This window comes from Mustela nivalis (assembly GCF_964662115.1).
Source record: "Mustela nivalis genome assembly, chromosome: 19".
Taxonomy (NCBI): domain Eukaryota; kingdom Metazoa; phylum Chordata; class Mammalia; order Carnivora; family Mustelidae; genus Mustela; species Mustela nivalis.
Window position 1 is genome coordinate 28,632,015 of NC_139038.1, and position 17,657 is coordinate 28,649,671.

A 17,657-nucleotide genomic window follows, 5' to 3' on the forward strand; every position below is an offset into this window, starting at 1 on the left:
ATCCTAGAAACAGTACACGTACGTTTAGATCAACATCACACCTTCAAAAAAATATCTTCCCAGAGTGATTCTACTGCTGATGATCTGAACTGCCTGTGTTGTAAAAGCATTTCCCAGCAAATGGGAAGGCGGTCGCCCACCCACAGACAATGGAAATTTTACCAGGAGAAAATAAATCATCATTTCAATGGAAGGGAGAAAGCTCGTGTGTGGGGGGGCGGGGGAGATCTAAGGACATATTTCTCAGAAAAGCAGTGGTGGAGGTGTATTTTTGGTGTTTTATGTCACACATCTTTGCAAGCAGAGAAGCAGCTCTCGCCATGTTTCCAGTACCTTGTTAAATCATCGAGAGGCGACTGGAGGTGGAAGAGAGAGGGAGGAGACAAGAAACGTGCATATACCCTGGGATGAATCAGACCACAGGTGTATCTGGAGGCGATGCACCCAACCTCATGCCCCCTCCATGCCTCCCCAGGGCAGCCGTATATGCCCCCATCCAGAGGACCCTCTAGATCCTGAAGGGCCTCGATCTATTACCTTATGAGTTTCTCAAAAGCTTCTTTTTCTTTCCGCAAGGCAGTGAGATAGCGCTGTTCCTCGGTTGAACCTCCATATATCAGAAAGTAGACCCTGCCAGTTAAAACAGAACTCTCTTAGGCTGTAAAAACATAATTTTTAATCCCTGAAAGGAAGAGCAGAGCATTGGAAATCAGCAATCTAAACTGCTCAAATAATAAATATTTGACCAAGAATAAAAGGCTCCATTAATCACGTACCTAAAATTAAGCTGCCTAAACCCCACCTGGTGAAAGTCTCATTACCACATTTTTCCCCTGCACCGAAAGGAGGAACAGAGTTTAGGTAAACACTGAAATATAAAGAGAGGGATAGAATAATTCTTGCCTCATAACTATAAACAAATCAGAAAACACAAAATCTCAGCGGCTTCTCTTTTTTCAATTTTTTCTTTACACCTCTGCCAAACAATCATTTGCAGAGTTGGAGAGCGGTTATAAAACGCAGCTTGTGAAAGTTCACGTTAGTGAGAAATAAACAAATGAAATCTATATGACCTTTATCTTTTTCCTCAGCTCTGTTTTATCCAATGTCTTCACAGAATCAAGTCATGGCACGTGTTATATAAACACAGACGCAGAAGACACACGGATGGTATCAGGCTCGAGAAAATAATTTGATATATTATTTTCTCTTAGGGAGGACTGCTTTTCTAGCTTATTTGTTGCTCAGAGGCTGACTTGAGCACTTCTCTCCCTCTTCCTCACCTTCTATCAGAGGTTTTTCCTTTTTTAGCCTTTGACTTTTCTTCTGGACTTCATGCTCCTAGGTTATATTTCTTTGAAGTATGGACTGAGAAAAAAAAAAAAAAACCATTGGACAATGAGTCCAGAGACCCCCAGCTCTTCCCCACAAGTGTTATGTGGTCAAGGGCAAGTCATTCGTTATTACTGGGCCTCAGTTTCCCACCGACGGAGGGAGGAGTTGAACTCTTGGGTCTCTTCCGACTCCGCCATTTTGTTTCCAAATATCACACTGTTCCATTCTTAGGCAACCAAGAACTTGGGAGCACACAAGCTATCTACAAAGCTGATCAGTAGCAAAGTCTGAAAAATTTACCTATAATTGCCTATAATTCTTTGACCAGCTTCATCTAATCTCTTCATCCTGTGTTATTTCTGACCTACCTGCTCTTTTCATCTCTGTTCTGGAAAGGGTGCATTAGTTAAGCTGCTAGCAAGGTTTCTTTTGGCTCCGCTTTTGGTTCAGCCTGAGTTCAGGATATTAATTTTGCTGTTTATTTCCCTCAGATAATTGGAGGCCCAGAACACTATATTCTTTGAGAGGCATCATTTTCTCATCTGATATTTCTGTAGATTTTTTATCTGCTATTTCTTGAAACTCAAGAAAACTTAGTACAATAATTCCCCCAAATACTTGCATTTTATGTGAATGTAATTTAAAGTCACTTCTTGAAATTTATAAGGATGACATTTTAGAAGATCAAAGCCATTTAGCTGAGTCAAAGTTACAGTACTTTTTGGTACAAGTTAGGATAGTATACATTTCCCAGACTTGGTCAGATGCAGCACCCCATGAGCTAGGACCAATGCGGAAAGGAAACAGTACTGAACAACAGAGCAGCAAGTAACCTGAACACAGACAGTTTCCTAGATTCGTTGTTTTACTACATCTGGCATCCTTCCTATGCCAACTTCCCAGGTTGACCAGGAAGCGAGAAGGATTCATAAATGGTTATGACCTACGTCACAACAGAATGTTAAAGAAAATCCACGTGTAACTGGTAGGCCATCTGTGGTAAAGCCTAACAAACCATGAAACTGAAACCTTTAGAAGAAGCGGTACGATAGGGTATTACTGAGCCATAAAAAAGAATGAAATCTTGCCATTCACGGCGACATGGGTGAACCGAGAGGGTAGTATGCTAAGTGAGATAAGCCAGACGGAGATTAACAAATACCATATGATTTCACTTATATGTGGTATCTTAAAAAAAAAAAAGAATAAACAACAATAAGAGAGAAAACAGACTCAAACAGAAAACACGACGATGGTTGTCAAAGAGGGGTAGGGGGATGAAAAGAATGACATAGGGAACGTGACCAAAAATATTGTAATACGCTTGTCATGGTAAGCATTCGGTAGCATACAGAATGGTTGAATCACGATGTTGTTAAACCTGAAACTAATTTACTATGTGTCAACTGTGTGTGTGTATGCGTATACATATATAGGTATGTATATACAAAAAAAAAAAAGAGAGAGAGAGAGAGAGAAGAAACGGCTCATATCCTTTAGAACTTGCCTCAGAGGCTTCCCAGGCCTGCTCGCCCTGTAAATCTCGAGCTGGCGAACGAACGTGAGCTCGGCGTCGTACAGAACCACGTATCTTGGCTCCACTTCATGGAGCACCCTTGTCAGAGCGTAGGGGTCACTACAGCCCAGGAGCGGATGCAGGATGGTGAGCGGGTCTTTCAGGAGTCCATATGCGGCGTCAGAGGACAAGTTCAAGTCAAATTCCTCATGCTTAATTTCTTCTAAGGAGCTCTCTGGGCTACTGCCTGTGTCCCTAGGCCCGCCTTCCTTGACATCCCCTTCCTCTTCCGGTTCGTCAGACTTTCCCATCATCTGAGTTAAGGTTAACCTTCGCTTTTTCTTTTTGAGAGTCCTTTCTTTGGTGGCAGCCCTCTGTTTGTTTTGGGGGTCTTTAGGCCTTTTGTTCGATTTTGCCATTCTCTTCGGGCTGTCCTCACGTCGAAATTTCATCCACACTTCTTCGGCTTTGCTATCCTTCTCGAAGGTTTTCCTGTACAGCCTCAGCAAGAAGGCCTCTGCTCCGATAGTGATGTACTCTCTCAGCTGGGAACATGTGCGGTCGTCGCTTGCACAAATGAGTACTTGACCTAAAATTATGCAACAGTGTTAAGTTACTATGACCTCACATGTCCCCCTGTTCCCTCCCTGGCTGGCCCCTCGCCTCCTCCCTCCCTCCCCACAAAGAAAACACATCTTACCCCTTGGTGGTAGGAAACAACATTCACAATTTGCTTAAAAGGGTCTCAGATGCTTATCAAATGCTTTCCCTCTCTGAAAGGATTAGCTAAATCTTTTGAGTAAAGTTGAAGCCAGAAACATTTAGTCTTATGAAAGCGTACCCTGATATAATGGAGGCTTTACAGAAGCTCTTTTTAATTAATAATTTTCCAGAGGATTTGATATACCAAAATAAATTCCAAATGGATTACAGAGTCAAATGTTAAATATTAAATCATAAAAAAGGTGACTATTCTCCACCTCTCTGGATGGAGATGAGTTTCTCTGCTTAAAAGCAATGGAAGACATCTCAAAGAAGACTGATATCTATAATCTAAACAACTGTGCATTAAGAAAGCTAAAGACGAGGGGGTGCCTGGGTGGCTCAGTCCTTCAGCATCTGCCTTCGGAAAGCAAAGACAAAAAACCAAATTTCCAAAACAGCCATCATAAGTGACGGTATCTTTAGTATATAAAAAGCCAATACAAATTGTGAACATAGTCTAAATTGGCAAAGGAAAAAATAATTGACAAAAGAGGAAAAATATTTAAGAAAACAGTGAGCTTACCTAGCACCAAATTTCAAATGAGGACATTTTTCTCACATCAAATTGATAAAACCATTACACATATATAGGTATACATAAACATGAACATAGAGAGAATCTCCAGTCATTGTGTGCTAGTTGAAAGGGAGATGAGCTCTGGGGCGCCTGGGTGGTCCAGTTGGTTGTCACCCACTCTGGATGTCGGCTCGGGTCACGGTCTCAGGGTCGTGGGACAGGACCTCACGTCGGCCTCCGCACACAGCATGCAGTCTACTTGAGATTTGTGGTCCCCTCCTCCTCCCTCACCCTGCTCTACCTCTCTAATAAGCAAATTAATCTAAAAAAACGAAAGAGATGAACTTCTATGCTGCTAAAGGAAATGAAAATTCATAAAAACTTTGTACAAGTCAAATGTGGTGATGCATCTCAAGAACGTTATCATTTGACTCGCTAATTATATACCCAGAAATTATATCTGCACTATGACCTTAAACAGTGTGAGGCAGAAAATACACAGAAGAAACCCTGGAACCAAATATGTCCATGTGACTCCCAGACATCACTTTGTTCCCATTCTCTTTTTTTCTTCATACTTAGCAATTTTCCTAAGTGAGCATGCAGGATTTGGGGTCTTTAATCATAGTACTGCAGGTTCTGGGATAACATCACCAGCACATTTATTCAGATAAGAGTCATGCACTTGTCTGTGCTGATATATAGGAGTTCAAATTCTCAATGGATTTTTTTTTAAATCTAGTTTTATTTTATAACAGGTTTTATTTTTTTAAATGTAGTTCAGCTTTGTCTCATGTGCTAATCTACTAGTATATTCATGTTTGAAGACAGCAGCCCTGAAATCTGGAATTTTTTGTTGGGGGGCGGAGGGCCTAGTCAATGCTGCTCCATAGAACAGTTAAGACTTTTTGGAAAGATGCTTGCTGAGAATAAAGCAAGCCCATTAGCTTTCTCTTTGGGGATTCCAGATTGAAAGCCTGGTGAACGTGTACATGGAGATTAACTGCCTCTTTAAATAGAAGTCCTGAGAAGAAAACCAGCAAAAAAAACCCGCCATCATGAATATGCAAGGATTCAACCTGGAGAAAATCACATCAAACAAACAGAAAACGAGGCTGCCACTAGGATTTCAGTGTTCCTTTGGCATTCATTTTTTTTACATTTTATAAACAAAATCATAGTAAGTTTTTTTTTTTAAGATTTTATTTATTTATTTGACAGAGAGATCATCACAAGTAGGCGGAGGGGCAGGCAGAGAGAGAGGGGGAAGCAGGCTCCCTGCTGAGCAGAGAGCCCGATGTGGGGCTCGATCCCAGGACCCTGAGATCATGACCCGAGCCAGAGGCAGAGGCTTAACCCACTGAGCCACCCAGGTGCCCCCATAATAAGTTATTTTAAAGAGCTAACAAAGAAGACTCATTTGCTCCATGTTGAAAGCAAATGTCACCATCTCTTTCCTCCTACCTGGACCACCAAGGGCTTCGCTCTCCTTATTCTCTGCCTCAATTTCTTTCAGTACTTCGGTTAATGCTTCCCACTTGGGGTTGCTTTCTAGGACCAGTTCCTTTTTTGTTTCTGTACAGAAATAAAAGTTCAACCTCATTCTACGTGATAACATTTATCCATAAAACATTTCACAGCCTTTCAAAACAATAGATGACACGGGTATCCTTCCAAAAGCCCCTTCCTTTGAGCCTCTTTCCGGAGGCCAGATACAATCTTCTTTCTTGAAAAAGATCTATTTATTAAGGTCTAAATGAAACACACTCCAGACCAATGTTGATAGAGGCCTCACAGTGCCCTGAGAGCAAGTTACATGCACGGTCACAAATTAGAGAAGATTCTGGGTTGTCGGCAACAGTGATGCCAGATACAAGAGGCTACTTAACAGGAAAGAATCAGTACAGTCATGGTATTTATTATTTCTAAAATCCCCATGACAGTCATGATCCTGCAGATGGGATACAAGTGGACAGCAATCAAATGTTTCTGGGAGTACTCAGACACATCACTAACACGGTTAACTTCTGAACTAGACCTTTGAATGATATAGAATGTCCGCATCAACCCTATCCAATGCCTTTAAAAAAAACCCAATGATATTTATTATATCTACTAGATAAGGGTTGGAATAAAATCCATACTTGCCACATTCTAGTATATTTATTTTTTTTTAAAGCTAAAAGGAATGTTAAACATTCTGTTAAGACTTTAAGGTGCCAAAAGTAGTTATTACTCTGAAGTTTAAAAAAGAAAATCAATCTGTAGCTCTTATGTAGTGGTGAGAATACTCTTCACGAATGCTTGGCACTTGTTACTTGGAATCCCGACAATGGATTCTAAGACTTGCTGTGCTGGGTACTTTTCACATACATTGCATATAACATATATTTAATATATGGGCACAGGTCTTTCACATGGCTGAAAGATATTTAAGATTAATACACTGACTTCATAAGAATTTCCACACCAAATATTTCAATAGAGGACACAGTTAAAGATTAAGCCTATAAGATACCTTGTTCTTCTTTAATCTCTGTTTTTTCAGACATTTTGCCTTTTTTGTTCATTTTGGCATCTGGAAGATGGTAAACCCTTGCTCGAGCATTTACAAACATTGAGGTGCTGGAGTCAAGAAACAGCCAACCTAATACAAAACGTTAGAAAAAAAAAAAGTCTTCAATTTAGGATGAATTTTAAGGTCTCTGATGGTCACATGTCCTATAAGGACAACTGTCCGCCATCTTGTTCTCATCTGAACTACACCTTCTCCCTTACTGTGGCCTCCATCACTGCTTGGTTAGACCAGTGGTTTTCAAAGTGTGGCCTACTGATCTCTGGAGGTCACTGGGATGTTTTCAGGGGGTCTGAACATCAAATCTATTCTCATAAGAATACTGACTCATTGTTTAATTTTTTCCCCACTGTGTTGACATTCCCAATGATGATGCAAAATCATTGCTGGGTAATAGTGTTGGTGCCCAAGTGTACTGAAGGCAGGGGAACCAAAGCGGACTAGCAGTCAATGTATTCTTCATTGCTACGCATTTGTAGTTTATTACTTAAGAATGTCCCTGACGAAGAGGTAACAATTATTAATTGTATTAAATCTTGGCCTCAGGGGCCCAAGGACTACTTGAAAATCGGTGGTCTAGTCAAACAGTGACAGAGGACAAAATAACTGAGGCAGATGTGGTTGGTAGGAAAACAAGATGGCGGCCAGTTGTATATGTATGTTTTCCTGCAAATCTCTTCAGTCTTCAGCAGTCTGGCTGATGAAACCCTAAACCCCCTTGCTAATTCTTTGGAGAAAATGAATTTGAAGTTCTTAACAACAAAACTTCCAGCACACAACCCATTTCTAAGTTGGGGACTGCCTGTAATATACAGAGTCTTTTCTAGAAATAAAATCGCCTGGAATGGATATGAATATTTATTATTATACAGAACAGAAGTTAAGTAGGCGGAAACATTAGCTATCAATAAAACCTACATCCTTGCGCTATGAACATAAAACGTAATTTGAAATCTCAGTATACCACGTAGTTGAATATAGCACTCCCTACATCTGATTCTTCAACAAAATCCAACACTTTTTTCAAATCAGCTCCCATAATATCAGTATTTTTATCTCCCACCTGAATTCTGACCAAAAGCCTTCTCTGTGGCTCTCAGAGATTCCAGAAGGTTAAGGAACGTGATACAATCATACTGAGAGAGATACTGCAGCAAAGTTCGTAATATCTTCAAGTCCTGAACCAGGGACTTAGTCTTGGCTCCAAGCTGGTGCCACAAAGGATCCAGATAATGGCGTATTGTCTAAAACAAGAATAAAATGTAGTATTCCTAAAAATATGTTTCATATAGCTATTATTAATATCAATTATACTTTCAATGAATATTATCCCCATATACCTAAAGACGCTTAGGACGGTAAATTTTATGTTCTATTTTATCATACACACAAAAAAACTCCCAACAGCATCTCCCAAGAAAGTGGATAGAAAATTTCAGTTCATAAGATTCTAATTACAGTGTTTAAATTTTCAAAGATAAAGCAGAGTGTCTTATTCATAGAATCTTTGTGATCAGAGAGTCAATTCAAGGTTATTCATACGCACCTTATTAGAAGAATAGGCCTGATAAACATCAGATAACCAGTCATTTGTTTGTTTTTTTAAAATCTTTTTATTTATTTATTTATTTGACAGAGAGAGAGAGAGAGATATCACAAGTAGGCAGAGCAGCAGGCAGAGGAGGAAGCAGGCTCCCGGCTGAGCAGAGAGCCCAACGCAGGGTTCAATCCAGGACCCTGAGATCATGACCTGAGCCGAAGGCAGAGGCTTAACCCACTGAGCCACCCAGCTGCCCCCAGTCATTTGTTTTTATGAAGGGTCAAAGTGTGTTGCTTAAACGTATTGATTTCTGCCAAGCTTGGCTGTGACCCAGTCCTAGAGAGAGAAAAATGTGGCATCCAGTTGGAAAGGGAACAGAGGGCATATACCAGGGAAAGTACACGTACCAAATTAAATAACAATGTGCCTTATTTGGTGGTGTAAAAGATTTACTTCTTCTTCTTTTTTTTTTTTAATGTGATTCATGAATGGGAAAATACTTGTTAAATTAACAGTGGACTAAACATGAATTTTTTTAAGACCCCCCAAAATAGGGGCGCCTGGGTGGTTCAGTCAGTTAACTATCCCAATCTTGGTTTTGGCTCAGGTCATGATCTCAGGGTGATGAGATCAAGCCTTGCATTGGGCTCTGTGCTCAGTGCAGACTCTGTTGGAGATTCTCTCCCCCCCCACTGCTCCGTCCCCTGCTTTCTCTCTCTCTCTCAAATAGTGTAAATAAATCTTTTTTAAAAAGTTGCCAAGGTACAGAATATCTTTTTGTATAGACTATAGAAATATCTACAAACCCACAGCTATATATGTGTGTGTATACACACACACACACACTCCTTCACAAACTGATTTTGTAACTAAAAATGATAATACTTATAGCATGCTATAGAAGCTACAGACGCTGTATTACTCTACAGCATCTTATCTAACAAAATTAATACTCAGCAGGAGTAATATTTGGATGGCTGTATAATTTATTGTCCAAAATGGGACTCTTGTGAAAATGAAATTATATTATTAATCATTATTCCAGGAGAACAGGTAGATGCTATAACTGTCCTAGACCAAATGGAACATATAACTGCATACCTGCTGGGTAAAATCATCTACAAAAGTTAAATTTTCTTTCTTTCTTTTTTTTTTTTTTAAGCTATGGGGTTTCTTTTCTTTCTTTCTTTTTTTTTTTTTTTTTTTAAAGATTTTATGTACTTTTTTGACAGAGAGAGACGAGAGACACAGCGAGGGAGGGAACAGAAGCAGGGGGAGTGGGAGAGGGGGAAGCAGGCTTCCCACTGAGCAGGGAGCCTGATGAGGGGCTCGATCCCAGGACCCTGGGATCAAGACCTGAGCCGAAGGCACACACTTAATGACTGAGCCACCCAGGTGCCCCCCCAAAGTTAAATTTTCTAACAAGATGCAAAGTTATGTCTGCATTTACATTTGGTGGCTAAAAGAATATCCTAAATATTACTTTGACCTTTACTAGACAGGGAATGGTAAGCAGAAACTTAGTACAAAAATATCAGGTTATATTTTGTTTTTTTTTCTAAGAACATATACATCCTATTAAAAGGACATGAAGGTTTGTTTTTGATGGTTTTTCTTTAAGAACACAGGAACAGAACACATGAAATTAGTTTCGTGTATCGTTATTTCACAGTAAAATGATTTATTGGAAGAATTAGAGATGTGAGGAGTTTAATTTTTCCTGCTTAATAATCACTATATTATTTCCAGTGAGAGACTGATTCAGAGTTTAAAAGATAGGAATTTGTTCCACCAAAATATGAAAAAAGAAAAAATGCTGCCCAGAATTTTTTAAAAGTCAGCATTTTCTGGATCTACAGTTCAATCTTTGACATTTATATAACTGTATTAATTCATCTATGATTTTAAAAAAAAATCAGTTAGAGGGGCACCTGGGTGGCTCAGTTGGTTAAGCTTCCGACTCTTGATTTCAGCTCAGGTCATGACCTCAGGGTTGTGAGATCGAGTCCCGCATTGGGCTTCAGGCTCAGCATCAAGTGTGCTTGAGATTTTCTCTCTCTCTCCCCGTGTCGTTCCCCCTCCAAACGCATGTGGACACGCTTCCCCAGTCCCCCCAAGTCAGTTAGAATAGAAGGTCTTTGAACTAAGGTCTTACTTAATCTTACCATTTTCTCAATTCAAAATGTAATTTTAAGAGAGCAAGGTTCACATTCCTCAGTAATGAAAATTCATCCCAACTATTTTTATTCCAAACAAAAGATCATAAATCACGGAGCATTCTTATGTAAAACTCTTCTATCTGTAGATATCCAAATGCGGTCATTGCAGAGCAAAAAAGGTTACGTATCCCTTTCTAAATTATATTTAAAATACGATAATAACTGCATAACCGCAAAAATCAGGGTTCTGCTTTTACGTTGGCCCATGTATTTTACTACAAATTGCTGCTTTCCAGAAAACCAAAGAAGCTACCCTTGAATCAGCTCCAAATTAATTCTAAAATAACAGCAAATTCCTACTAAGGACACTGCAATCACAAAAATAACTTGGATTCTTTAAAACTACAACATCACAAACGGTGCTTAAGAGGAAAAGAAACGGAGTACCTTGTCAAAGGGTTTTCCGATAGCATTTTCTAGAGACAAATCTTCCACTTCGAGGGACGGGTTATGGCATTTGAGCTCCTTCAGACACGCGTTTAAAATGTCCAGTATGGCAGTCTGAATGGCGAGCATGGCGGGCGTCATGGAAACGTGAATTTCTACAACTTCAGGTTTGTGCTGTTCTAAAAACGAGTTTACTGCTACGTGGAACCTACAGAGACAAATAGTTTTCAAAGATTTTCTCGAGTTTCAAGAGCTGTGTATTTCTGGTTTGGGTTTAATACTCTCATAGATCTTTTTTTTTTTTTTCCTCTTTCTTTCTTTTTTTTGTAAATGGAATTAAGACACAAAATAGAAAGCAAAATGGCAATGCCTTCAGGAATACTTTCAACCTCAAAGAATGGATATTATTATTCAAATAATGGGGGGGGGGTCAGCAGGACTTTTGTCTGGGCCGAACCCAGCTGGTTCGGTTTTCAAACAAGTTCTACTGGAATGCAGTCATGCCCACTGTTTATGGACTGTCTTCGGCTGCTTTGCTGCTGTAACAGCAGAGCTGGGTCATTGTGACAGGTCACGTGGCCTGCAAAGCCCCAAATAGTTATCACCTGGCCCTTCGCAGAAAAAGTATGCCAATCCCTTCAAGAAGGTACAATCAAGAAAGGTAAAACACCATGGCAAATGTTCTTAAATGCCATATAGTAAAACCAAAATACCTATTAGCATAGGCGTACGGTGTCGGAACACCACCACCTTGGGGTTTTTCCTAGACATTGGCATCAATTCTTCCAGAATCTTTCCGTTCTATTCCCCAATGGGTAATTTTCAAAGTGAAGTGGGGATCTTAGCCAACAAATCTACGGTTCAGCTAAAGCTGTTGTACCTGTGAACCTCTAGATTTCCTGGGGGTCTCGGGGAGCAAGAAGGAGCACAAGGGGCCGCCCTTGGACAGATGTGATGGGCTACCGGGAAAATAATCAGCAAATCTCTGTCTCCTTGTAAAAGAACCACGGGGATGGCGACCACCCGCTTCTCCTTGATGCCCTTGTTACGAACCTGGCAATCAGGTATCAGGTCAATGACAGTACCCTTTACGTCACGTTAAAGTGCGCAGGTCATTTACGGCAAGTTGTGGCGTGGCGCTGTTTACCTTGGCCACAGGTAGAGCTTCCCTACGAAGAGATTCCTCATCACTCTTTCCACGTGGCAAAAACCAGTATCGAAGGCGACAGCGTTGTCTGTGAAGGCCTTGATAAAGCCACGCTTGTTTTTCTGGCGGAACAGGCGCAAGATGAATGCTTCTTGACAAGACTCGATTATCCTGTGAGCTCTGTACACCAAGATACCTGCGAGGAGACCACAGTCGAGAGGGCGGAGCGGTCATGGAACCAACGGTCATGGAGCCTCCTGCTCGTCTCCATTCGCTCATTCACCGCATGTCTCCTGCGTCCCTGCTTGGGCACGGGCAGGCACTGGTTTTGGTGGGGGGGACGCAGCAGTGGGCACACAGACGTAAATCCCTGTCCTCGGGGTCCTTACGACACACAGGACAAACACGTGGAGTGCTTAGGTTATAGAGTGATAAGTGCTAGCGGGGGAAGAAATGAACCAGAGGAGGAGGATTAGAGGGAGAATGTCTGGGGGTTGCTGGGGGGCAGCCAAGGCTAGATGGAAATGAGGAGGTGGGTCCCGCCACCACGTGCACCAAGAGAGCTCCAGGCTGCGGGCACAGTAAGAGCAAAGGCCTTGGCGTGGGGGGTGTCTGGCCTGGTGGGAGAATTTCTGAGAGCTTGGTGGCTCCCTGACTCTCCTTTTATGGGTGAACCAGATGTGGCCTACGTAAAAGAGCAGTGATTCAGAAGTCTGGGCAACATCTGCATCACCTAGAAGAATAATTCCACTTTGGAATGGGAGTATATTCAACTGAGAGGTAAATTAGTCCATTAAAATAAAAACCTTTGGGGCGCCTGCGTGGCTCAGTGGGTTAAAGTCTCTGTCTTCGGCTCAGGTCATGATCCCAGGGTCCTGGGATCGAGGCCCGCATTGGGCTTTCTGCTTGGCAGGGAGGCTGCGTCCCTCTCTCTCTCTGCCTGCCTCTCTGCCTACTTGTGGTCTCTCTGTCAAATAAAATCTTTAAAAATCAATAAATAAAATAAAATAAAAACCATTAATGAATGTATTTACTATACCTGTGTTTTGGGGTAGCGTGACTGACACCTCTAAGATAACAAAAACAAGGACAATTACTGCATTTCTTTATAAAACAAGAAAACTGGACCAGATAATCTTTCATATGTGAATATAATAAAACCATACAATATTATACATACATATGCCACTTTGATGTGGTTTGGTTAGTGATAAATGAGGAACACAGATGACATGAGAGTGCACAGACATCATTTCTGAATCAAAAACTCAATTATTCATGATGATTCTCAGTCTCCTAGACCTACAACAAGTCGTTAACTGATATATAAATTTGTCACAAATGTGCTTATCTTTGTACCAATTCACATCACTCCTCGGGTCTGGGAAATAACACTGACAGTGATTGTGACCCCTTCTGCTAGTTCAGTGAGTCCAATTCAGATGCTCCTGTTTCAGTGTTCAAATTCTGGATTGACGTGGATGGAGCTAGAATGTATTCTAGCTAAGCAAATGGTTTTTCAGGTATAGTAGAAATTAACAGTGTTATTTAGGAATCTGTAGAGAAAGGATTTTCAATAACTACAATATGTACATGTAACAAATTTACTACTGAGCAAAGATTCTGGGCCTAGTGGTTGGGCTTTCCAAGTACTTTCCTAGATTATGCTTGCTGGCCTAGATTGAAATATCCCATAAGGTTAAAGTAATGAAAGGAAACTTCTAAAGGAAAGATGAACCTCAATTTAAGGAAATGCAGTGCTCCAAGACTGTCATTCTTGGGGTGCCTGGGTGGCTCAGTGGGTTAAGCCTCTGCCTTCGGCTCAGGTCATGATCTCAGGATCCTGGGTTCGAGCCCCGCATCGGGCTCTCTGCTCAGCAGGGAGCCTGCTTACCACCCTCTCTCTGCCTGCCTCTCTGCCTACTTGTGATCTCTCTGTCAAATAAATTAATAAAATCTTTAAAAAGAGTAAGAAAAGACTGTCATTCTTTAGAAAACCCAGGAAATGGGTTTTGGAGGAAATGGAGGAATGGAACTATTCCATCCCAGGTGCAGGGGTTAGGTACTCTAGTGGATTGTTTTCATTTAATACTCACAAGACTTCTATGAGATACGTATAACTATGAGACCAGGAGAGGGCAACAAGTTGATCAAAGTTATCCAACAAGCAAAGGGAGACTAAAGGTTCCAAACCGGCGGCGGGGGGGGGGAGGGGGGTGTCTGACAGTTTTTCCTAAGTGACAGCACCTGTAGACTCCTCCCCACTCCCTGACCCGCACCACCATTTTAAAAACCAGCAACAGGAAAACATAAGCAGGCGTGCATGGGTGGCTCAGGTGGTTAAGCATCTGCCTTCAACTCAGGTCATGATCGTGGGGTCCTGGGATCGAGTCCTGGATCGGGCACCCTGCTCAGTGATGAGTCTGCTTCTCCCTCTTCCTCTGCTCCTACTCGTTCTCTCTCTCTCTCTCAAATACATAAAAAAAAATTTTTTTAAAGATTTTATTTATTCATTTGACAGACAGAGATCACAAGTAGGCAGAGAGGCAGGCAGAGAGAGAGGAGGAAGCAGGCTCCCTGCTGAGCAGAGAGCCCGACGCGGGGCTCCATCTCAGGACCCTGAGATCATGATCTGAGCCGAAGGCAGAGGCTTTCATCTATCTCAAATAAATAAAATCTTAAAAAAAAAAAAAAAGAAGAAAGAAAACACAAGCAGGCTGTATTTCTGGGGGCAACTGCAGTCTCACAAAAGCCTATCTACATTTCAATCTGATGCTCCCAGGACAGCTTTGTGCCATACTGAACTGTCATTACCTCTTTCCATCTGTCTCCTCCACTGAACTGCTCACCACACCGTCTCACTGATCTTTCTACCATCAGCCCCTACCACATTCCCGCCAAACAAGGGACCCTTAGTAAATTTAATGTTTGTTGAATGAACTTAAAACTGAATTATTGCACTGGGGGCACCAAGCTAACATGCAACTTTTTTTTTTATTTTCAAGTTTGTCATGGAAAGTGTGTCCTGAGTTCTATTTGGAGGTGCTAGAGCCGTTTTGGCAATGCAAACCTCCTGTCCTGTCTTTCGAAAGTACCATCAGGGTACCTGTGTACACACTTCTCTCACTGCTGAGGTGCTGTACTTGGCAGGGACCCTTGCGTGGGTGTGGTGGTGATTTTCATAGGTAGTGACAGGGGGAAAACTGGGGCAGGGGGCATTCAGAACCTTCCAGAGGGTGACATGCTTCAGGGACTGCTGTTTGGTGTGTGAGAGCCGTGGGGAGGTGCCAGGGGGAACCTTTGGGGGACAATACCTCCAGAGTGCAGAATCTGAAGGGATTCACTTCTGGCCTTCGTGGGCGTTCCATTCAGCCAAGCAGTAGCAGCAGCCCCAGCTTCATTAAGGGTTGGGACATGTTCAGAAATGGATATGGAATTTTGCGCTTTTAATTAGGCGCTCCCTATAAGCTATGAGCTGCATGTTTCTTTGATTCATTACTGCTCTTGGCCTAATTGGGGCGAACGGTTACTAAAAGTCAGAGCAATACTGACATCTAGTGGTGGTTCCAGTGCGTTGCCCTCCCTCCCCATTTTATCCACTTAAAAAATAAATGCAAAACCAGGCCGAGAAGAAAGCAGCAAGCAGGAAAAGACTTTCCGATGTTTCAGGATTTCTGGTGATGAAAAGCCAATACTTTTTGTTTTTTGCTATTCTCCACTGTTTAGTATGTCCCAGGCGCAATACTAAAGCCATTTATTTTCACTCACTTAATCCTTAATGATAACTCTGGGAAGTGCTATTTTCTCAATTTAAAGAAATGAGAAAAAGAAAAATAACTCGAGGCTTATAAAAATTAAGTAACTTGCCCGTAAGTCGTGGCATCATCCTTCAAAGCCAGGTGAGTCAGACCTCACTGCCTGGGCCCTGGCTGATGGCAATTATAAATGTTACAAAACTAGGGGCGTCTGGGTGGCTCAATCATTAAGCGTCTGTCTTCAGCTCAGGTCATGATCCCAGGGTCCTGGGATCCAGCCCTGCATCGGGCTCCCTGCTTGGCGGGAAGCCTGCTTCTCCCTCCCCAACTCCTCCTGCTTGTGTTCCTGTTCTCACTGTCTCCCTCTATCAAATAAACAAAATCTTTAAAAACAAAATAAAATAAGATAAAATACAATAGAATAAATGTTACAAAACTATAACAACACTGATCTTCAATCAGTTTACCATGAACCACGTAAAGCATTCGTTCATATATTTATTCATTAACTATTTCTTGAGGGTCTCCTAGGTTCAGGGCCACAATGGGAAGTACGATTCTGAATATTCCAGTTTCTCTGCCTTCCAGAAGTTCACGGAAAGTCACAGCATACTCATGCATCCTTTTGTCCAACAAATGTGTGTACCAGTTACTTAGCCTGGGATGAACAAGTTGTCCCTTGTACTTAAGAAGCTTGTTATCTCATGAGCAGGACAGACAAACAAACAGGCAAAGATAACGTGGTGTTCTTTAGTGCTAGGACTGGGGAGAAGCAAAGCGAAATCTGAGGGCAGCGAGGTAAGGCCCTCACGTTAGCTTTGGGGAAAACCAGAAAAGTATTCCAAAAGGATGAATAATAATGAAAAAAAAAATTCCTTTTCCATATTAATTCTAACGAAAATGAAACCATACTTCTCAAAATAATTAAGCAACTGCTTGGTTTAATTTCAAATCACGGAGGGAAAAAAAACCTCTTTCAAGGGAAAACCAAATATTTCAGAAAATATATAAAGAATATTTGTAAACATTTTAAGTCTGATTCAGTTCTAAAAGCAAATACCAGGCAATCACCAAATATTTACCAGATTTGAGCTTAGGAAACCAGGAAGAGTCGTTCTTACTTTACTCACTAATTTAGTTACTTATGCAGGCCACAGATACTTTTTTTTTCTTTAATTTATTTGACAGAGATCACAAGTAGGCAGAGAGGCAGAGAGAGAAGAAGGGAAGCAGGCTCCCAGCCAAGCGGAGAGCCCGATGTGGGGCTTGATCCCAGAATCCTGGAATCACGACCTGAGCTGAAGGCAGAGCCACCCAGGTACCCCCAGACACAGCTACTTTTTAAGCATCTAGAATGTGTCTGGTATTGTGCTAACACCTGGAAGTACAGTGTTGAGCAAAAACATCTAGGAGTGTGCACAAGGAGGTCCTGGTTTCGTTCAGCAGAGGGAACAGAGGGAAAAACAGGCCCATTTATATACAAATAATAAGGTTTCAAATCTTACCGGTAATTAAATCTGAAGGTATTCTATCGGTCAAGAAGTCGACCACAAGTATTCGACTTGTTGCAAATATGACCCCTCCTTGTGTGTAGACCTCATAGCGACTGTTACTGGTGATTTCATTTGTTACGCGGCGAGGGAGGTGCTCGACGCCTTCAATCTTCAGCTGATTGATGAAGTACTCCTAAAGCAAACCAGAGGTGATTAGTAGGCTGTGGAATACAGAGCGGTTTTAATTAGGCTGCAGGTCTTTGAATTTAAGACGAGAGACAATACACTGAAGGAACGTGCGAACCAAGGGGCGACTTTACATCGATCGCCCGCAATCATCTGCCTTTAACTAGGCTTTTATTTTTATTTTTGGGTTTGCACTAAGGAATCCTTGCACTTGAGTTGTTC

General features: G+C 41.6%; 1 protein-coding gene across 2 annotated transcripts in view; it reads right to left on the minus strand.

Annotated features, from left to right (window-relative positions):
• Positions 1-17,657, minus strand: part of ERCC4 (ERCC excision repair 4, endonuclease catalytic subunit) — a 30,738-nt gene that overhangs the window by 11,372 nt on the left and 1,709 nt on the right. For both annotated transcript variants that reach the window (XR_014306604.1, XM_082715012.1), the window contains exons 2-9: positions 17,262-17,442; positions 12,002-12,197; positions 10,855-11,062; positions 7,772-7,952; positions 6,652-6,780; positions 5,598-5,708; positions 2,843-3,440; positions 538-630 (exon numbers count right to left, since the gene is read on the minus strand). Coding sequence is in view for 1 of the 2 variants with exons in the window: in XM_082715012.1 (XP_082571138.1) it covers positions 538-630; positions 2,843-3,440; positions 5,598-5,708; positions 6,652-6,780; positions 7,772-7,952; positions 10,855-11,062; positions 12,002-12,197; positions 17,262-17,442 (1,697 nt within the window). In the remaining variant the exon portion in view is untranslated. The remainder of the gene's footprint in view (positions 1-537; positions 631-2,842; positions 3,441-5,597; positions 5,709-6,651; positions 6,781-7,771; positions 7,953-10,854; positions 11,063-12,001; positions 12,198-17,261; positions 17,443-17,657) is intronic.